General features: G+C 45.7%; 1 protein-coding gene across 5 annotated transcripts in view; it reads right to left on the bottom strand.

The window, feature by feature from the left end:
• The window catches only part of SLC24A3 (solute carrier family 24 member 3), a 460,854-nt gene that overhangs the window by 55,764 nt on the left and 381,883 nt on the right, over positions 1–23,207 (bottom strand). For all 5 annotated transcript variants that reach the window (XM_006097516.3, XM_023761284.1, XM_023761285.1 and 2 more), the window contains one exon: positions 8,439–8,513. In XM_006097516.3, the coding sequence (XP_006097578.3) occupies positions 8,439–8,513 (75 nt within the window). The remainder of the gene's footprint in view (positions 1–8,438; positions 8,514–23,207) is intronic.

Genomic DNA, 23,207 nt, shown 5'->3' with positions numbered 1-23,207 from the left:
GAAGACACACAAGCACCAAGTGGAGACTTCTGACCAGTTAGTTAGGATCCAAAGAGAATACATAATAGGATTGCATTGATTTAAGCCCTAGTAGACCATATATCATCTAAAATCATTTCTCCTTTTGGGGCAAAAAAACAACAACAACAAACAAAAACAAAACAAAAGCAAAAAAAAACAAAAAAACTGGTATAATTTAAGTCCTTTCATTTCGACAGGAAAATGGAGTCACAGAGAACATGAAACATTGTCTTGGGGTTGCTGAATTTGCTGCGGCGTTCATTCTAGAACCCAGACCTGGCTGCTAACGCAGTGTGCTCCACCTGACTTATTTGCCCAGACAGCACATTGCTGAAACGAAATGGGTGCACCTGTCCTTCCTTCAAGCAGGAGCCGAGGGCTGGTCACAGCTCTTCCTTCCTACACTCACTGATATGACTGTTTGGAGTGTGATCATGTCTGAGTGGCTTTTCGCTCAGGGGCAGTGGCCAATGGGAGCTCCAAGGTAGACAACTGCAGGACAGTCTGGGTGCACAGTGTCATTACTGCAGGGAGATGATGAACTCAGCTCGTGATGTGGGCCTGGCTTCTGTCCCCAGAGACTACAGTGACCATCCGTTGTGAGACGCAGAGGAAACCACCACAAAGACATGCAGGGTACAGAGCAGAGGCACGTCAGAGGACCCTCCTCCAAGGACCCCGGAAGTGCAGAGAGAGGGGTGAGGAGAAACGGGCACACTCATTTGCAACTCGCTCTTCCTCAGAGACATGGAAAAAGATGTTGGCTCCCCCAGGTCGGTGACTCTGGTCATTGTGATCAGTGTCAACAGAGTGACACTGGATGAAAGTGTCAAACTGGAATGGGAAGGGGACTAAGGGGATGAAAGAAGCAATGGTGCGGCCTGGGCTGGATGGTTTGGGATCCGCTCTCTGGAAGGCGGTCACGGATGCTTCTGTATACTCGCTAGCTTTAAAAGAATTGCTTTCAAGAAATCACGGAACAGAACCAACGATTTAAGTTGGAAAATGTTTTCTATTAATTGAAGTTAATTCAATATCAGTCTTAAGCAGTGGGCTGGAACAATCAATTCATAGCCACTTAGAAGGGCACTGGATGCTGGTACAGGGTTTATTAGAGCACCAATTTGGTTTTCATCTCTCAGGGAAGGCAGGCCATCCTCTATAGTAGGAAAGTAGCTTTTAGGAAGCCCTTATTATGTGTGATTTGACTGACATGGGGGCACAGAGCAATACATCTTTAGCTGTTCTTTCAAGGATCATACCAATAAAGAAAAATCAGAATGGAATAAATTGTACAATGGATCCCAAATTGAGGACAGAATTTATGGGAGAACCATAAATAATAGAAACAGCGGGGCAGATCTGGACAACATAGGACATGATACGCAATTAAGGATGGAGCGTCCTGGGCCTGACGTCCAGGTAATACCTGTGGCCGGGGGAGTGATGGGGGAATATGGTTCAGAGAGGCGGACAGAGGAAGAGAAATGCAGATGATCTCGCTAGAGTACTAACAAGTGGTGTCCTCCAAGTAACAGATGCAGCCATGTCTCACCCCTGACCCCTGACCACTCAGCCAGGAGGCCTTAGCTGCCCTGTGGCTAATAAGCACACAGTGTGGTTGTTACCCCATTACTTTAAGAGAACTGGATAAAAAAAGAGAGAGAACTCAAAAAAGAACAGTCAAATGGATAAAAGGAACTAGAAACCAGGCCTTTATGGAAATCTAAATGGAAATTGGCTTGTTTATGGTGAGAGAGGAGGTGGAAGGTGAGTTATGAGCCGCCTCCGAGCATCAGATGATCGTCATTCAAAGGCTGAAAATGAGGACATCGGCACTGGTCACAGAGTGTCCCCCCAGGCAAGTACATCCTTCAGAAGTGTTGGAATCAGCATGTCTGAAAACTCTTAAAATGACAAGGGCAGGAGACTATCACTTGATGCTGCTGATGGTTAAGGAATGGATTGATTATTCCTTACAGATTTCATTTTATTCTTTTAAGACAAGTGCTGTATATCCTTTTGTATCAGAATGCTCTCTTTGTGAGTAAAAGAAGACAAAATAACTTCCCCCATCCCTTCCAGCGGTAATACTAGGGTAGGAGACAACCCGAAATCAATTTTATGTCCTGTCTGAAACAAGAAACCGCGCCCCAGTTCCACCCAGTGACCACTAGATGGCGATCGCATCACAGCCCTCAGGCTTGTCTCTCTGCCAAGGCAGCGAGGTTTGAAATGAAGTCAGTCCAAGTCCATTAAATCTCCTGGAAGGAGGGCAAACACCTCAAGGCAGACAGCCTCCTGAGGGGCCTTCAGCAAGCCCACTGCTGTCGCAGGGCAAGGTGAGGTTCTGGAGGCAGCTCCTGCCTGGTGCTCTGAACTGGGGACAGGCGGGTCCCTCATCTTATGCCAACACTCAGTTCCCCTGTGGCGTTGAGGTTGAGGGACCAGCTGGGTCCCTTCAGAACTGACCCACTCTTTTCCCAGTTGGAGTTTTGAAAACAGGCCTTGGGAAAGCAGCTCTGTGAGCTCTGCTGGGGGGCGTTTGGGGCCAGGCACTGGGTCCGCCTGCTGTGGCCACACGTGGGCAGTGCTGACTGCTACCTGGATGCCAGCTTTGCTGCGCATGGCTGGTCAGAGCACCTGCTCTCTGACCCACCCGTGGATCATCCAAAGCCTCTTTTGGCTTCGCCCAGAGCTTTGCACGTGTTCCACAGATGAATTAAATGGGAACACACAGGAGTGCATTTCTCTTTTCCTCCGGGCGTCAGAGAAACAATTGGGTTCCATGGAAACGAGCTTTTCAGACCTGGTGTCTGCTCTAGAAGTCTTCCAAGAGAGATGGGCCACCATCAGGCAGGTGGATCCGTGGATGTTAGAACACCCCAGGGAACTGCTAAAGGAGTGGCACATTCAAGATGGCACAGTAGGAAAAAGACGAGCCAGGATTCGCCCAGGTGAGTGAGCAGGAGTGGAGAGGCCGGCCGGGCTCTGTGCAGGGCGGCAGGTGGCTGTCCCTGCGGTGCACGCCACCCCTGGTTTTGCTCACTGTAAGCTGTAACCATGGAGCAGGACGGCTGCATTGCTGAAGCTGAGATTGCGTAACTGGTATTATAATCACTGGCGCCGTTAGAATTTTAAGCAGTGAAAATAATAGAAATCGACGCCATCATTCTCTTTCAAGAGACCGAAACCTTGAAAATCTCCTCTTTTACTGGGAATATAACTGTTTCTCCCCCCCAAACTCTACCCACGACAGCGTGGAGACACCCTCAGATGTGCCCTAATGGAGTCCTGACTTCCTGACTTCCTCAGCTTCAGGGGTGTAGACAGCTTAGCCAATGCGATTCCATCCGAGGAGGAATCAGATGGAATACGCCGGGAAGCTGCTGCTATGCACCGAGATGGTTTACACTGGAAGGTTAAAGGGTGTTGGGAATTGGGCCATTAGCACCTCTGGCAGGCAGACTTGACAGCGATGGGGCTGCAGGAGGCTCAGAGGGTGATGAGCCAGAGGCGCAGGGCCATGGAGGCCAGGGGGGTTAAGGATGACCATCCACGTGACCATAAGATGTCTCTCTCTCAAAGAAAGGCCAAGATGAGAACATTTCTGGACGGTGTTACACTAGGTGAAAGAGTTCAAGGAGCGGGGTGGTGGACGCTCTTTTCTTCCATCTAAAAACCTAAGGGTAAGTGCCGCAGACATGCTTCTCTGGGGCGGATTGCGTGGTAGCTGAGGTAACATCAGGATGACTTCAGAGACAGAAAGGCAGATTTTATCAGAGAGAAAATCCTAATTCTTTGCCGGGGTGGTGTAGATGTATCATCTTAGACACCTGCTCTGGTAAACCTGACCTTTTGGCAAATGCCTGAATTTCTGGAGCCTCAGTTTTGTCATCTCTGAAATGGGACTCGTGTAGTCGCTAGCTTGTATTGTCAGGAGTATTGAACTGGGAAATCATCAACAGACCTAACAGAGCCCTCAATCCTGTATTAAGTATGGAGGCTATGCTTGTTAACACTTACAGATGCTGTGACAATGTAGGTCTATTTTCTATGGGAGAATTTGCTAACAACTGTGCTATCCAGTATGATGGGCACTAGTCACCTATGGCTACACAAATGTACATGAATCAAATCAACATGTTAGGCCCGTGGTCTCACGAGCAGCATTTTGAGAGCTCAGTAGCCACATGCCTAGTGGCTACCATGCTGGACTGTGCTGCTAGGCCACCTCTGGCAGTCACTTGAGTCATCTCTTTTTGTCCCTACAGAATCCCCTCCAGAGGGGAGATTGCAATGAGCCCTCTGGGGAGGGGGGCGGGGGGAGAGAGAGAGAGAGAGAGAGAGAGCAGTGTCACCTTCAAATGAGCCTCACTGCTGTGCCGTATCTTGCTCCGGTAGCCCTGATGGCCTCCCAACTGGTGCTAATGGCTCACCTGGCCCTTCTCCAGGGAGACAGCACTCCCCAGTCTGGATCCCCGTGACCCTGTCCAAGTTATCCTGAAGCTGTCTGAGGCCTATCGACTCCACGGAGGTTTCCCTTCTCTTGAGGCCCACGTCCCCAGTCTCAAAGCAGAGATGAAGGGTAAAAATAAAGTATTCCTTTTAGGGCAGCTGTTAGACCGAGGATGTAATGAATCATTTGCATTTATGTAAATTGCATGATTATGTAAATTACAGTAACATTTCAATAAGAGAGACTGTGGGGCCTGCTGGAATTTGGAGCAAGGATAGGAGTGGGGGCTGGAGCTGTCTGTGGTGAAAGTGCAAGTGGGGAGTTACGGGGGAGGGAGAGAAGCAGCAGGAGGGTCCCTGAGGACGAGGAGACTATTTATTGGGTAGATGCACGAAGGGACATCCTCTAAAGAGCCCAGAATACTCCCAGGTCTGAAAGGTGAGACTTCTCTTCTAGAGACCACAGTTATGGGCCACCCTCCCAGCCACATCCTGCTTCTCCAGGGCCGGAAGCTTCCCTGCAGAGAACGTCATCAGGGCTAAAGGGGAAAGGCTCCGAGGCACGCACTGTCCATTTGTGAAATTATAACTGCTTTAGACAATACCATCTTCTTAATTTCTTCCCTCTCTCCCTAAAAACCAACAGTGAGCACACCAGAAAACAGCACAGAGCAGCTACTTAAGTGAACTGAGTCCCTCGTCTCGAAGTGAGCTGTTAAGCTCTGCTGGTTTCAGAATGCATGCACTTGCCATACTCTCATGGTTTTCCTTCTTGGCTGGGTCCATCTGCATCAATTTCCGTTTTAGCTGTTTCAGGATTCAGGTAGCACCGACTCCATTAGCACCCTCCTGGCCCAGTGGCCATGAGCATCCCTGGAGAAGTTATCTTTCCCACTTTTTGGATCCTAAGCCCTGCAGATTGTCCTCCAGGCTCCTCTGCTGGGCCTGAAGGACTGCTCCCAGGGACACAGATAAAAGTGGCATCTGGTCTCATTTAGTCCAGACTTGCCCTCTGGGTAAACTCACTCTTCATTGTATCACCTCAGGGGACCGGCAGTCCAGTCTTCTGAACAGTTCAGAACCATAAAAAGGGGAAGAAGGGGTTGGGGAACCCTAATTGTTAAAATAAACTGTTCAGGTGATTGGTAATTATTTGTGGATAGAAGGAAAGGCTTTTAAATACAGGAATTTTAAATGCCCACGGCAGGGTCCTGTAGAGAAGCTTAGTATTATATAAGGGAGGGCAGAAGGAAAGTGATTTTGTCACCATGACATTAGGGGAACACAGAAAGAGGAGGCCAGGAAACCTTGACAAAAAGACACAGCGTGCGTGAGCAGCAGCAGCATAGCGCTGGGCATGGGACAGAGTTGGGGATACTGAGAAACCTCCATTGCCAAGTGCCACTAAGCACTGTCTTCTGGGTATAAGACTTCTACCTTTCATGATGGTTTTAAGTTTCATCTGATAATGACCCCGGGGATGGGCAGCAGTCAGAAATTCACAGCCAAGCGGCCACTATGCCTTGCTTTTGAGAATCTCAAAGTTTACTCTAGAAATGGTCATGGCCATGCAACAGCCAGCTATCTGGCTATCCAGGTCTCCGGAGGAAATGGTGTCCAGTGGTATTTGAAGTTTAGTTTCTCAAAGTGCAGTGTGGTGCTAGCAGCAGAATCACCTGGGGAGGGGGAGAGGGTCCCGGGTAAAGTGAAAATTCCTGGGTCCTGCCCCAGAACCGCTGGATTTTGAGTAAGCACGCTGGGCACGTCTGCAGCACACTGAAGTTGGAGGAGCACCAGTTAAAGTACCAAGAACCAAGCCCAAGCCCTGAGGACCCGAACTTGCCTTTCCCCATTTCGTCCTAACAGGGAGAAATGTAATTTTTCTCAAAACACAAAACTCTTGACATCTGGTCTTTAAACATGGTTCACCTTCAGGGAACTTCCAGGAAGTGCTTGCTTTTGCACGTTGTTGCCATGAGGGGGGATGCAGACCTACCAGCACCCTACGTGTCTGCTCAGCTCTGCCATTCACCCCCCCCCCCCCGCACATGGGGGCCCCAAGACCCCGCTCCAGCGAATGGCACCTGCAGCCTGGAGCCGCAAAACGGCTTTACTTCCTCACTTAACACATCATTAGCAACAAGTACTTCTGTTTCATCTCGGACGTGTCAGGATGAATTGTACAGAACACAAGTCATTTCACACGCAGACCAGGAGGTGTCAATGCTGAAAACTGAGAACGAAGCTGAGGCCAGCACATCTGCTTTGGGGAGTGGACATTGCCAGGTCTGTGCTCCTGGCCACGTTGGCCAGGGCTGTTGGTCTCATCACCTTGTCTTTCTGAGCGTGGTCATCTCTTTCTGGAATCCAGCAAACGTAGAAAGCTGCATTCCTTACACCATCCCCCAACCATGCTCTTTAAAAAAGTAACTTTCAGAAATATCCTAAAATACCCCAAGACGGAAGAGCACAGCGCACGTGATCAGCGCGGTTCCTGCACCTCTGCGGGGCGTGTCAGACAGGTCTGGGCTCGGGGAGCAGAAGAGTCTTCTAGAATTGGGGTGCTCATACCTTTTCCATGGGTTATAATTGAGAACAAGAACACAGAGTCAAGTGTGTCCTTAGGTCTCCTAACCAGGGGCTCAACAGCGTCTTCAGGTCCCACGTGAGGTCTCCTTCAGGTGGGTCTCACGCTCCCCATTATCAATGGCCCTGGAATGAGGGGACCTGGCTCTAACCCAAGACCTTCACTGTGATCTGTAGGTAAGAAAACTATGACCCGGAGAGATTGATTTCTCCAGGGACACTGGAGCTGATAAGGGGGCGGGGGCGGGAAGGGTGTGGGGACCAGAATTAGAAGTTAGATCTCCCAACTCCCATTTCAATTCTTTCTGACTTGCCAGCCTTCTCTGGGACAGCATGGTTGCCACGCTGAGGAGTTTGGTTTGTCCCCACAGCAGACACAGAGCCACTGACCATTGAAACGGGGACCCATTCCCAGGTGTTCTTTGTGAAGATACCACTTGGGATGGATTGGGGGGAGCGGTGAGAGGAGGGGGGCAGCGACACTACTCATTGCAACACTGACCTGGGATGATCTGCTCAGGCCGGAGATGTAAAAAGCCTCAACTAATGGGTTAAGGAGAACACACTGGGGAGATTTTTGCAAGATGAAGATCCACAGGACAAGTAAGCCAAACGAGCATAGTGGCAGGTGGGGGGAGGTGGGTATAATCATTCCGGGGTGGGTGGCAGGATAGGAGTGGGGGCAGAGACATAGGAAGAGGGCCAGTCTTGGAAAATCGTTGTCAGTTTAGAGACATGTTGAGTTTGGCGGATGAAGACGTGTAGTAGAGAGTTTGCTAATGCATGGCTGAATCTCAGGGAGTTGCCACTGTTAAGCGCACAGTGTAGGGGTGTCCGCACGAAGGTGTTAATGGCGACGGGCGCTGTGGGAAGAGCAGGGCAGTCCTGGGAGAGTGTACCGAGTGAGAGGAAGAAGTAAGGTCCAGATGCAGGGATGCTGGCGATGAAGGGAATTACAGAGGAGCCAGTGAGGAAAGTGAGCGGGAACGTCAGGGGATCACAGAAAAACAGCAGGGGCTCTCATGCAACCAGATAACCACAGGTGACACTCCTATTCTGAGCTCCAACTATCAGGCGAGGGGTGCTGGCTGATCAAAGTAGCTGGAAGAGAGAAAGACCGTCTGTCGTAAGTGTTTCCCTCCACGTCATGCGTGGTTCAGGGTTTGTGACTTTGCCAGCAGGTCAGTCCAAGGCTTAACCCTATATCAGTTTCCCACAACCGTCTCCAGACATAGACATCCATTCGCTCGTTTATCACCAGGCACCTCAAACCTGCTCCATGCAGAGGAGCCGCACATAACCCTGAGTGGTAGGAAGGGTGGTCGGGAGCTCAATGTAAGGGAATTCAGGTGAGGTGTCCCCCACACACTTACCACGATGAGTGCAACCACAGACAGCGTGTAGTAAATTGAATCCCTCAGCAGGCACCAGGAGGACAGAGCCACAACCTGAAGGAAAAGGGGGGAAAGACAGTAAGAAGCAGGACAACCAACTGTGCAAAGGAGAAAACTTGGCTAGTATTTCTCTCTCCTGTCCTCGACCAGTCAGTCTGCCAGTCAATATGAATTTATTGAAGATCGTTAGGTGTATCAGTCTGGACCTTCTGGAAAGCACACGCCAAAATGGGATTACACCTGCCACACTTTTATTAGGGGATCAGCCGGTGAGAGAAAATGGGGAAGCAGTCAGGCAAGCTGGGAGTGCCACCCAACATGGCTCTGATCTGACGTGTAAAGGAGATGGGAAGGTTGGGTGGATGCATTGCAGGTGGCAGGGCAGTCTGAAGAAGGTTCAGGAAGACTGAGGGGGACCTTTGGTTCACAGCCACCTGTCAGAGGAGTCCCGTGTTTCTCAGGAACCGGTCAGCCCTAGCATCCCTAATGTCCCATAAGGCGACGGGATCAGCAATCTTACCCCGTGTCCTTTGTCAACACTCTAACATCTGCCACAGTCCGAGCTCCTGTGTGGAATGAAGACCCAAAGCTGTCCTTCAGAAGGGACATGGGGCAAGCCCGATGGGGACTCCTCTCCTGGCACTCTATTCTCATCTCTATTACATGCCTAGCCTCGTTGGCACTTGACCCCTGGTTTAGTCAGAAGTTTGAAAGATCAATTTGCATATTGATCTGGAGAAAATGTGGTCCTTAGGCGGTTGGGAAGTGTCCCTTTAAAGATACCATGGCTCTGCTGAGCTGATGCCGACAGGCAGCTGTGTCCAGACTTCCTTCAGGCGAAGGAGGCCCCTGGGTATGACAAAGGAGAGTGAAGGAGCCAGGGCTGGGCACTGCACAGAGGAGAGAATGGGGGAGGGGAGGGAGCCAGGGGTGCCAGGGTCAGACTTTTATTCTGAAGGAAAAATCATGTCTCCTTGATATGTTCTTCAATATCTCTTTTTGAGGAATACCTACTATTTTTTTTTTTTTTGCTTTGCATGTAGGTCTATGCTGTCAGACCCTCACAAAGGAATTGGGGAGATTCCATAATGCCATGACTTCCTGGGATGTTACTCACAACTTCCTCCAGCCTCCCTAGAAAAGTGTCAGCTACCCCTTGGCCACAGGGTATAGCTGGCTGCCTTTGAGCTTGGCCTGGTAAGTGAAAAAGGACAAAGCAAATGCCAACACTCAGCTGGACCAATGACAGGCACATGCTGTACCAAAGACAATAGGAAAAAGGGGTTCCAGGGACAAGGCAACCTTTGGTGCCTTTTCTCTCCCTGGCTGCTGTGTCAGTCTATAAAGAAAAGACCAGCAATGTCAAACCCGAGAAGGCTTTCTGGATTCAAATAACATGAGAGCTATGACTTAAATAGAACCATAAATGAATAATGAGTCCCGTCTCTTTCCATTAACACGTTCTTCCACTTGCTATATGAACGCTTAGATATTTTCTGTTGCTAATTTTACCTTGTTAGGTTTCATATTTGCGGATCTAAATTACAGATGATGGGGTTGTCAAGAAGAGGACGGGTGCTACAAAAATCACTTTAGAACAAATATAAAGCATTTTTTTTTACCCTTTTATCATTCTCTCCTTGTATTGTCAACTCTTAGAACCTATGGTCCTCATTCACCAGCCACAGAATGGATTAAACTGGACTATAGTGTTCACTTTCCAGTAGGTCACAAAAGATTGTGAATATTCACTTAATTCATTAAAATTAGACACATGGAGTTAAAACATGTAGCAAGTATAAGTTCCGAATTTCTTTAAAAATATTTTTATTGATTTCAGAGAGGAAGGGAGAGAGAGAGAGAGAGAGAGAGAGAGAGAGAGAGAGAGAGAGAGAGAGAAACATTAATGATGAGAGAGAATCATTGATCGGCTGCCTCCTGCATACCTCACACAGGAGATTGAGCCCACAACCTGGGCATGTGCCCTGACCAGGAATTGAACAGTGACCTTTTGGTTCATAGGTCAACACTCAACTACTGAGCCACACTGGCTGGACAATTCTGAATTTCTTTAAAAAATCACTTGGGCTTTTAGTTTAAGATGGCAGGTTGGACATATATTACTTTTGCTGTTTCTCATTTTATCATAGTAAGATAATAGTAAAGGGATTTTTTTTAGAAGAAAAAAAAGACATAAACCTGCAAGAAAAAGAACAGAAGAGCTGATTAGAGCAACAACATTTTGGAAATTGAAAATTAGAAGAACCAATGGTCCTTCAGCTGGAAGTGGGCAAAGCTCTAGATGTGTGGATGAAGGTGAGCCTAAAAACAGGGTAACTGGAAGACTGCTCAAGAACCTAGTGCCCAGACTTCCTCCGCCACTGCAAGCAGATGAGTGGCTGCACACCCCACACCTTAACAGAAAACCGGATACCCAGCATTTGCAGAGCAGGAGTTCCAGAAAACAGAGAAATGGAAATAATCAAATAAATAATTCAAGGGAAATTTCCAGAAGTTAAGGATGTGCATTTTCTGAGTAAGAAGAGGGCCCTCTGAGTGTCCAGCTCAATGGGTAAAAAAGTTGTACACCAAGCCATGTCATCAGTAATTTCAGAATATGGGGGCACAGAAAGGTTCTAGGAACTGAGAGAGAGAGAGAGAGAGAGAGAGAGAGAGAGATAGGATTATATACAAAGGGTCAAAGCCAGAAGGGCTTTTTATTTCTGAACAAAAGCACTGGAAGCTAGACGATAATTTTGAAGATATCTGAGAGTCTATGTCCAACCAATTGTTCATTAAAAGTGAGAGAAGATTAAAAAATAAAAAGAGCTTGTCTCAAAAACTTTACTTTTCATGCATCCCTCCTCAAAAAGCTACTGGAAGATGTGCTCCACTAAAATAAGGGAGTAAACCACTTGTTACATAAAAATATGTTACAATAACCCATTATATCAGCTAATAAGAATCCTATATAATAAAGAGTTCATATGCAAATTGACCATCACTCCAACACACAAGATGGCTGCCCCCATGTGAACACAAGATGGCTAGCAGGGGAGGGCAGTTGTGGGTGATCAGACCAGCAGGGGAGGGCAGTTGAGGGGGACCAGGCCATCAGGGGAGGGAAGTTAGGGGTGACTGGACCAGCAGGGGAGGGCAGTTGGGGGCGATCAGGCCGGCAGGGGAGCAGTTAGGTGTTGATCAGGCTGGCAGGGGAGTGGTTATGGGGTGATCAGGCTGGCAGGCAGAAGCATTTAGGGGCAATCAGGCAGGCAGGCAGGCGAGTGGTTGGGAGCCAGCAGTCCTGGATTGTGAGAGGGATGCCTGACTGCCCGTTTAGGCCTGATCCCGGTGGGGTCCCAGATTGGAGAGGGTGCAGGCTGGGCTGAGGGACACACACACACACACACACACACCCATGCATGAATTTCGTGCACTGGGCCTCTAGTCTATAATAATAAGTGAGGAAAAACTTCAGAATAGTGAAGGAAGATCCTAAAAAGACAGAAAAAATGAGATTCCAAAATTAAACTTTTCTATCAGGCTTAGAAAATAACCTAGCCAGATTAGAGGTCAGAAGACTCAGAAGTGAAAGCACAAAATTAATGGAATATCTGAGAATTCTGAACCCATGGAAAGGATACTAGAGGGCTCTGGGAACGGAATATAGAAAACTAAGCAAACAAATGAATAACAAAAAAGGTAATTATAAACCACAGGGAAAACAGACTTGTGCAGGAAAGGAAGATGAATTATTAAGTATTAATGGCTCAGCTATAAATAATGGTCACAGAGTCATAGTAAACTAAGCATAGACTACTGTCTAACCAAATTTATGATATTACTAGTTGGGGAGAATGAAAGAACGGGCAGAAAGGGCAGGTGGGGCTAAAATAGACCTAAATCCTTCTCTTCCATACTGTGAGTTCACTGGGGAATGTCTGAAACTACAAAATCAAGTAATTTCCATCAAAGAAAGTTATTTAGAGATATTGAGCAAGTACTGGGAACAACCAATCTAATGAGAAATATTCGCCTCAGAAGAGTGGGAAATTGGTGCTGGGGGGCTGGAAGATGGCTGTGTTTCTGAATAAGCCTTCTAGATCTGATTGCCTCCTTAAACTCTGCATATATAACTTTAATAAAAAAACTAAAATAGAAAGAAAGTATGATACAAGTTATCCACTTAGATTTACTGCGTAAAGAAATAACACTTTGCACTAGGTCTAAGATGTGAAGTCTGGATGCATAGTGAAATAGTTTATCTCTTTATAAACAGAATAGCTTTCAATGTCATTAAATATCAGTTCCAGATTCAGAACCCACACTTAGCAATACCAATTATTTTTTCTATAGAACCAATAAACTAGAGGACAATTAAGACAGAGTAAAACCAGAGAATTTCTTTACACAGTCCAGAGCAGCAATTTTCAACCTTTTTCATCTCATGGCACACATAAACTAATTACTAAAATTCTGAGGCACACCAAAAAATACATTATCCTTTTTGCCTATATATAAAAAAATAGGTATAATTTTGATTCATTCACACTGGATGGCTATTATTGTGTTGGCTATAGCCATTTTTTAAATTTGACAATGTAAGGGAAAAAAGGTCAGTGTCCCTGACTAAATAAATAGTCAGATATTGCATGTTTTAAAAATTCTTGAAAATCATTGCTCTATGTTGGCCCACATATGGAAAAGTTGCGGGTTCAATTCCTGGACAAGGGCATGTACTTGGGTTGTAGGTTCATTTCCTGCATGTGGGAGGCAACCAATTAATGTGTCTCTCTCACATCAATGTTTCTCTCTCTCCCCTTCCCTCCCTTCCACTCTCTCTAAAAATCAATGGAAAAAATACCCTCAGGTGAGGATTAACAAACAACAACAACAACAACAACAAATCACTGCTCTAGAGAGAATTAAAGCATTGGTTTTGTTTGTTTTTTAATTTAAATTCTTTGTTGTTTAAAATATTACATAAGTCTCCTTTTTCCCCCATTGACCTCTCCTTGGCCACCCCCACCTCCAGCACATGCCCTCAGCCCACCCCCCTCTTGTCTGTGTCCATTGGTTATGCTCATATGCGTGCATACAAGTCCTTTGGTTAAAGCATTGATGATTCTGTGGTCTCTATAGTAAGGGCTATGACCATGACCTCATATCCACCTCTACCTTACCTTTCTGTGACCAGCACTCGCCACAGTGAAAAATATTTCTGTCCTGTACTTTTTTAATTTCTGATTATGGACCTTTCTTTTCTGCATAAAAAGACCCTTTAACATTTCTTGTAAGGCTGGCTTAGTGGTTGTGCACTCCTTACATTTTTGCTTGTTTTGGAAAATCTTTATCTCTCCTCAAATCTGAGTTTAACCTTGCTGGATATAGTATCTTAAGTTGTAAATTCCTTTCTTTCAGCCTTTTAACTATTTCCTGCCATTCCCTTCTGTTCTGTGAAGTTGCTTCTGAGAAATCAGCTGAGAGCCTTATGGGGTTTCCCTTATATGTGACTTGTTGTTTCATTCTGAATGCCGTTAGGATTGTCTCTTTATCTTTATTTTTTGCTATTTTAATTACGATATTCTTGGTGTGGGTCTCTTTGGGTTAATCTTGTTTGGAACTCTCTGTGTTTCCTGAAATGAACCTGGATGCTTATTTCCTTCCCCAGATTAGGAAAGTTTTCAGCTGTTATTTCTTCAAATATTCTTTCTGTCCCTTTCTCTCTCTCTCTCTCTCTCTCTCTCTCTCTCTCTCTCTCTTCTTCTAGAATTCTTATAATCTGAGTTTATAGGAATATCAGGACACTTGATGTTGAGATCTCTTATACTATCCTCATTTTAAAAAATTATTTTTTCATTTTGCTCTTGTGTCTTCCACTCTTCTGTCTTCCAGGTCTCCAATTCGTTCTTCTGCATTAACTAAACTGCTGTCTATTCCTTCTAATGTATTCTTCATTTCAGTTATTGTATTCTTCATCTCTGATTTGTTCTTTATTACACTTTATATCTCTTTGGCAAAGTACTTTCTGAGTTCCTCTATTCTACTCTCAAGTTTGTTGAGCATTCTTATGGCTGTTTTTTTATTCAATTCTTTATTAGGAAAATTACTTATTTTCCATTTCATTAGGGTTTTTCTCCAGAGTTTTTTTCTTATTCCTTCATTTGGGGCATATTATTTTGTTTCCCCATTTTGTTTGACTTTTTGTGTTTGTTCATATGAGTTAGATAGAATAGCTATTTCTCCCAATCTTGAAAACATGGTCTCTGTGTACTGTGTTGGATGGTTTTGGCAGGTTGCTTGTAGTTGGAGTGGGTGCTTGCAGTGCCTGGTGTGTCACCTGGTCTGAAGAAGTGGGTTCTGGGTAGGCAGCCTGGTGGCTTCCATTTCCTTGCCCTTCTGATCCAGCAGGGCAGCCTTGTATATGCACGTAGCTGCACTTTGCTTAGTTCTGTACCCTCTCTGAGTGATGCCGACCCACATGCACACAGCAGCACCCCATTCACTCCACACAGGCAGCCCTGCATGCATCCCCTGTTGCTTTAATTGTCCACAACCAGAAAACATATCTGATACTTTTTTTAAAAGTAAGGGGATTCAGAAGGATTATCTTATTCAATCCTACAGCAACCTAAGAAGGTGGGCACTGCTTCCCTCATTGGCCAGCAATAGGGGTTTGGCCAAATTGAGGGAGTTGACCAAGATCCTACAACTAATAGTGGGGAGGGGCTGGGATCTGAATTCAGGAAGTTTGAGTCTCAAGCTCCTGTTCACATATATTAAGCTACAGTTCTCACTGAGGACAAGGATGAAAAGCAGACACCCATTTGTGAGGGCTTCCTGGAGATGTTCTTTTCTCCATGACTTCAAACTATTTGGCAGCTGTGTTGGAGACAGTAGCCAAAGGAGGAAAGAGTTGAACGTGAGAGACAAAAAAAAGCAGTGACCACAGCTTCCTGTAAAAAATATACTGCTTTAAGGAAATGTAGGGCAAGCAACCAAAGCCGAATAGTTGCCATAGGACCATAGATACAGATATGATTATGGCATGGACATATTTGAAGAGAGAGAGAGTCAGTTAAGTGAATCTTAAATTACTCTGTTTAGCCATATTAGTTAAAAAAGAACACCAACACAACACCAATATAGCTCACCGTTTGGTGGTTGAATGTGTTTTCCCACAAACATGAAAACCCTGCTGCTTGGGAGCTAAGTGGTTCCCTTTGCTTCTCAGCGAAGGGTCTTTCATCTAGAGAAGGAGAGCAGCAACCCTATGACACAGACCCTGAACATACTTATTGGCAGAGAGGAACATGTTAGCACCTCTGCATCAACATGGAGGCTTTTTGGCAACTGTTGGCAGGTGTCCCCCAACCCAGAGCAGGAGGGACATTGATGAGAAGAACATGGTGCTTCCTCAGCTCTTTGCAAAATGGCTGCAAGGAAGACAGACAAGCCATTCTGGTGAAAAGACCAAAAGAAGGGTCCTGGGAGAAAACCAACAGTGAGTAATTCTGCCCTTGACCTCATTAATCAATAATACAGATGGTGCAGATTACAAAGGGCCATCTGCTGGCAAACTCCTCCATAAATTAAAGCCAGAGGCTCGATTTTCCCTCGCTAGCACTAGGAATCCCTCCCAGCTGGGATTTCATCTTCATATTTCTTTTCTATTTCTGGAGTACATTTCACACTTTTTTTCTATTAAATGTGCAGCTTCAGTTTCCTTCTTATAATTCCATTTAGTTTCAGTGTGGCACAACGCAAAAAACAAACAAATAAAAAAAACCTCACAAAACAATCCAACAAGAAAACAAAGAGACAAACAAAAAAAATCTGCACACTTCTCAAACAGAGGAAAACATTCTCCTTTATTCTAATGTCGAGTGATAATCTTTTAGAATTCTGACTCCTTCTAAGAGGCTGAAAGTAATTGTTTATGATAAAACTATATATTTTCTGTATATGGATGTGTATTGCAAACCTACGTATAGCTATTTATCCTATATAATAAAAGCCTAATATGCAAATCAACCAACCGGCAGAAGGACCAGTTGCTATGATGCGCACTGACCACCAGGGGGCAGACGCTCAATGCAGAGGCTGCCCCCAGCCCGCAGGGACCCCCCATCGCCCTGCCAGTCATCCTGCAGAGGGAGGCAACTGGCGGGGGCAGGGGGTTAGGGGTGGTAGGGACAGCGAGCAGGTGGCACCAGGCTGGCCAAGGCGGGTGCCAGCAGGGGCCCCCCTGATCACCCTGCCGGTCACCCCATAGATCGACCCTGATTGCTGGCCAGACCTACGGACCCTACCCATGCACAAATTTTGTGCACCGGGCCTCTAGTATATGATAATATGATAATATACAAACATAGTATATAGGGTGGGACAAAAGTAGGTTTACAGTTGTGAGTATGAGAAATAATACAATAATTAATAAATAATAATACAAGAATAAACTCTGTTTCCCATACTCACAATGGTAACCTACTTTTGCCAAATCCCATATATGGAGATTTATAGTGTATATATAACACAATATAATATATATGATTATTTTTCTTGGTGAAGAACAGAATTTGACATTGCAGGCATTTTAAAAAGCACAAATATCCTCAAAATTGTAAGCAGTTTGCATTTTTTTAAAAACCACTGAAGCAGTCAGAACACTTTAATAGTTACATGACAGAAAACGTAAACTGCTATAGTCTAAGAGAAATGTTATTTCACACAGATTTCATGGAAAAGGGATTTGAAAAATCATAACATGAGTTTCGTTCCAAGCTTTCGAGCTGACACAATTTCCATAGCCAATTCTCATCTCAGAGAAGAAAACCACACCATGTGCAGCAAGGATAGGGCTTTGGGATGCCCCCACAGAACCCGAGTCACAGTGGCCCTAGGGTTCAGAACAGGTAGGGTCTGACTTGCGTTTCCCTCCGAGGGGAAGTCTTGGCACTACTGTCTGCTCTTTATTCAAGGACACCTTTTAAATCCTCCGATCCTGGGAAAATTCTCTAAAATACAAATGGCTCCTACTTTCTACACGTTTCCTGTCAGAAATGCAGGGTAATAGTCAGGCCACGTAAAAAGACCACCACATGCTTTTGCAAAATACGATTAATTTCTGCTTATTAATCTTCACAAACATGCAAATGAGTTCATGTTTGTAATTTTATTTTTCGAAGAAATCACATTTTGAGTTCTAGTTTTATGTGAAGAAAACAAGTGACAAGTGAACAAGCTGCTGCTGGAGAGATACTTAAATAAAACCGAGGCCCCATCGGGACAGTGGAGATGTACAGATGTTGATCCCTTGACTGCTCTTCATTGATCGTGCTGAACAACCACCACAGACGCTCATAATGGCCCGGAGTGCCCGGGACTCAGAGTGCCTTCTCCATCTTCCAAAACATTATGTGCTGTCGTTTTCATGCTAAATGTAAACATCGCCTGCTAGGTCTTCACAATTCAGTAGCTCAGAGTGTCCTCGTACATGTCACAGGGGGTCAGCTCTGCCTTAGGGAAGAAACGCTGTACTGTGGCCTGTCATGCTCCTGGGGACTCCGCCTCTCACTCTGGGAGGACGGTCTACTTTCACTGGCAGGCATTGCTGCACCAGCACCCAGCACCCAGCACTCAGCACCCAGCACTGCATTGAGCAGCACTAGTTACCAGCATTGGGTATGAGCCTGTTGAGTAAATGTAAGGTATTTAGGGTAATTTCAAGTAACCGGATATGTTAGCTTGGACTCCTCTAGAAACTGAGCCTGAGGCACATGGCTTATTTGGGAAGTCATTCTAGGAAACATTGTTAGGGGGTGGGGGAAGTGAGGCAGGAACAATAGCAAGTTACAGCAGGATGACTGGGGTGCAATCTTGGTGGGGAGCTTTGGGAGATCACGTAGAACATGCAGCTCTCCTTGTCTCACCCAACTGGAGGGGAAGCTGGGATTTTTTAAAAAATACATTTTTTATGGTTTCAGAGAGGAAGAGGGGGAAGAGAGAGATAGAAATATCAATGATGAGAGAGAATCATTGATTGGCTGCCCTCTGCACGCCCACTACTGGGGATTGAGCCTGCAACCCAGGCATATGCCCTTGACCTGGGGCCCTTCAGTCCACAGGCTGACGCTCTATCCACTGAGCCAAATGGGCTAGGGCAGAGCTGGGGTATTTACCCACCCACTCCCACTCATTGGTTGAGGGCTGCACCCGGAGTTTTAATTCCCTGGCACTTGCTGTCTCAGGGGCAGTGACTAATGAAAACCCTCAGGCAGAGAAACGCAGGTTCTGGCAATTGGAGTCAGGCCAGTTGGAACTGAAATGGTAAGGGTGATGGTCACAGGTGGGGCACAGGCAGGGTCTGTTCTACCCCCAGACATGGATTTACACAGTAATCCAATAATCAGATAATCTCCCCCCCCACATTCTCCACCTCCCACCCCAAATTCTGTAAGCAACCCAATCCTCTCTACATAAAGTTTGAAAGCAGGACATACTAACTGAGGCTGTTGTAAGTCCAGCATAGTGTCCCCCTCGGACCAGGGGCAGTCTGAAAGGGTAGAAGGGCACCTGGAGGCTAGGACATTTCTGTTTGTTGATCAGGGTCCCAGTCTGGGTGTGCTCAGCTGTGAAACTCATTGAGCTGTACTTAAGTTATGTGCACTTTTCTGAGTATATGTAGTCCTTCAAGAAAAATGTTATTTAAACAAAACAAAAATGCAATTACAAGGTTGGGTGTTAATGTTATTATTACATATTAATTTAAATAGTAACTTAAACTACCCTATCACGACTTGGAGTTGACTTATTCGTACAGTTGCCAGATAAAATACAAGACACCCAGTTCAATTTCAGGGGAACAATCAGTGATTTTAAAATATAAGTCAAACTGCAGCGGGAAGGCCGGGGAGGGTTGGGGGGCAGGAGGGAGGGGGGTAAGAGATCAACCGAAGGACTTGTATGCATGCATATAAGCATACCAAATGGACATAAGACACTGGGGGGTAGGGGAGGCCAGGGGATTGTCAAGGGCGGGGAAAAAAAAGGACACATATGTAATACTTTAAGCAATAAAAAAAGAAAAGAAAAAAATAAATAAAATATAAGTATAATCTCAAATATCACCTGGGAAATATATTGGTTGCTTCTCTGAAATGGAAATATAACTGGGTGCCCTGGATTTTCATTTGCTAAATTTGGTTAACCCTACTTATTAGATTTCGGAGGTTGGTCAAGAAAACGATTTTGCCTTTCTTTGGATATGCACAAGAGAGGAAGTTTAGTGATTCTGGAGTAAATACTCTTAATACAAAGGAAAAGCTGGACATTTCTATGTTGCCTACTGATCTCATGCTGGATACTGCCTGCTGTTTTATTCTGGTTGTTTGGGCTGCTCAGAGTTTTTCCCCCTTTGTTTCTTGTTAATTGCAACAACTGCCAACATCTACATTGTATTTTTGGGGGGAGGGGGTACTTTCCCACAACACCAAGACAATGTTAGAGGCTTCTCTTGGAAAAGTCTGAAGACCTGGCAGCCTGGGGGTGTTCTGTCACATGGAGCTGTCAGCGGTGCCCTCTGTGGGGAGGACATGCATTCCTCAGCGTGCCACACTCCCCTGTACTCTATTGCCCCCACTTCCAAAGGCCAGAGTCTGCTTACTTTCTGCTATTGTTTTCCTGAGACCTGACCACTTCCCTCATTTATCCGGTAGACCCGGGTCTGCAGGAATATGCATTTGTGGTCCCTCATGTAAAAGAACAACTTTAATCAGTGTTGACAATGCTGAGCACACCAGCTGCCATTTCTTCACAGTCTGTGAAGAAACTAAACATTCTGTGCTATGTGCCCTTTACACTCTATGAAACTGTGTAATAAAAGGCATACGATCAATACAAAACTACACAGAAACCAATTTATTGAAATCCAGTTATCAAAACTTTTGAGAAATGGAGATATAGTAAACACATGTGTTTCTCTATGACTAAGAGCCAGGAAAATTCCTTATTATAAGAGTTAATCATTTCAACGTAATGATGAATGGAGAGAGAGCCGAAGTTTCTGCAATCACTGTAATACAGTACAAAAGAACCTCACATTTCTATTGGAGACAAAGGCCTAGGTACTGCCAATGTCACTCTGATGTGCTGCCTCATGAATAATGAAATGAAATGTTAAATGTCAGTGGTTAGTAAAAATAAAGATGTATTTTTTTTCTCATCCAAGTTTACAGACCCCCTAATCTAGTTTTTGGAAATGGAAGCCCTGAGGCTCTCGTCCTTAGTTCCTGGCTTTGAGTCATTTAATTAATTGTCCCTCCATCAGAAAGGGGATGGGAGGGAAGGTGGCTCTCAGTCCATCTGGCTATGGCGATAGCAACTCGGATGGAGAAGGTTGAAATTAAAGGCAAAAACATTGTTTGGGGCTATCTTTAGATTTCAATTTTGTGGACTTTCTGTTTTGTCCATTATCATGGAGAGAAACTCTGTTATATTTATGCAGTTTTCCAGGAAGAACTGAAGTGGCTCACGACATCCTTTCCTATCTCAGCTTGGTAAGTGCAGAATGGGAGCCATTCCTCTGAGGGCTGGAGAGCTGCTCTGCACGACTCGCTATTTACCCTGTGGGCCAGGACAGCTTGGTACAGACACATGATTCCACCTTTGGCCATGGGTTGAGAAAGGGTGAATAGCGATATTAAAATGTTTCTTCTAATTAATTTCCTTTCAATGGTCCATGCACAGGGCCACTAGTCCTATATAATAAAAGCGTAATATGCAAATAAACTGGACGGCAGAACAACCGAACAGCCAATCAAAGCGTAATATGCTAATGATATGCTAACACTGCTCAACCGCTCGCTATGATGTGCACTGACCACCAGGGGGCAGACAGTCAACTGGCTGACCAGTCGCTATGATGTACACTGACCGCCAGGGGGCAGATGCTCTGACCAGTAGGTTAGCTTGCTGCTGAGGACTGGACACGCTGTGGAGCCCTTCCGTGGTCCCTCCCTGGCCCAATCGTGCACTGGTGGGGTCCCTCAGCCTGGCCTGCGCCCTCTCACAATCTGGGACCCCTTGGGGGATGTCAGAGAGCCGGTTTCAGCACAATCCCACAGGCCACTCCCCTAGGGAGGGCGCCAGACGCAGGGCTCATGGCTAGTGGATGCTGCTGCGGCAGAGTGAACGTCTCCCGATCGGGACTGATTTGGTGCGAGCCCGCGGCAGGCACAGTGGGGCCAGGATGAGCGGGAGCAGCAGGTAGGAGCTGCAGGTGGCATTGGACGGCGGATTTTCAGCCTGATCCCTGCAGGCCACCCAGAAGGACCCCACCTGTGCACGAATTCATGCACCTGGCCTCTAGTTGAAATATAAAGAGAAAGAGACTGGTGAGGTGGTCTGTGGCAGTGGGCAGTGGTCTGGACCTGATGTGGGGGGACATGGGCAGCCAGTTAGGATGGTTGCAAATGGGTGTGTTGGAGCTGCAGGTGCCAGTTAGAAGCAATGCGTGTATGGGAGTTCCCTCTTCCAATTCTAGTACCAACCCTGCTTAAGCTGCTGGGGAAACCATCCCTTTGCACAATGTATAGCAGCCTGCCAGAAAACTGTTCTCTTCCAAGTTCTCTACTCCAGTATAAAAGAAATGCAAGTCAGAGGGTGCTAAATTTATTTTTAAATTTATCCCATTTCAGGTTAGTAGCCAGACAAATGTCGGAAGCAAACATGTCCTCATTTAATTGACCAGAAAACCTAAAAGGACAGTCTCAAGCTGGAGGGATCATTTCGGTGTCCATTATTAAAGGATCTCCAAAATGATGCGTGGCTTCTCTGTGTTTGAAGTGTTGTCATATCATGTGAGTTCAGAAATCGCACGGCTAGACAGTGTATGTGAGTTTAAGCTTCTGCAAGTGTGACCCTGTAAACTTATACTCATTATTACATTAGAATTTGGTGTCTATAATATTACCAGATGCAGAAACTGATGTTTATTATTTTGTCAGAAAACCAGTAATAAAGAGCTGGGCACCGATGCTCCATTTCCCTCTAGTCCAGTGGTTATCAACCTTCCTAATGCCATAACCCTTTAATACAGTTCCTCATGTTTTGGTGACCTCCAATTTCACTGTTACAAATTGAACATAATTAAAGCATAGCGATCAATCACAAAAACAATATGTAATTCTATATGTGTTTTCTGATGACCCCAAAGGGGTCGCGACCCACAGGTTGAGAACCGCTGCTCTAGTCGCTCTGAAAAGTAAAATGCTGAAGATACAGGGGAGAGGAAATCAGGAGAGCCAGCTGTGTGTCAGTCCACGGACTTGGGTGTAAATTTAGAAGTGTCTGTTTCATACTTGGAAGGATCTACGTTTCTCTGGCTTCATCAAGTTAGAGGACAGGAAACCTGGATTGTGCATCTTTAAAATTAAGATTTCTCCCTACTGTTTGACCAAAAAAAAAAAGGATTTTGCAATATCAGGAGCTAATGTGACTTATAACAGAGTGAGTGTTCAAAGGAAATGTGGGAGGCCACCACCCGAGGGAGCTCCGTGGGTTGGAAGATCGCATCTGCCCCCCTCAGGGTGGATGCAGAGTCACACTCTGCTCTCAGGCGCGTGCAGTGATACTGAAAACACTGGTTGCTATGTCTGTGTGGCTCATCCGGCCCCAGTTCTTCTGTCGCGCAATCTATTTTAAGTAATTCCTGTGACTCAGGTGGGGACAGCAGGTGATGTGCATGAA

The sequence above is a fragment of the Myotis lucifugus genome, unplaced genomic scaffold (genome assembly GCF_000147115.1).
Source record: "Myotis lucifugus unplaced genomic scaffold, Myoluc2.0 scaffold_205, whole genome shotgun sequence".
Lineage (NCBI taxonomy): Eukaryota > Metazoa > Chordata > Mammalia > Chiroptera > Vespertilionidae > Myotis > Myotis lucifugus.
The sequence above is the reverse complement of the archived record's forward strand: the minus strand, read 5'-3'. Positions and strand labels throughout refer to the sequence as shown.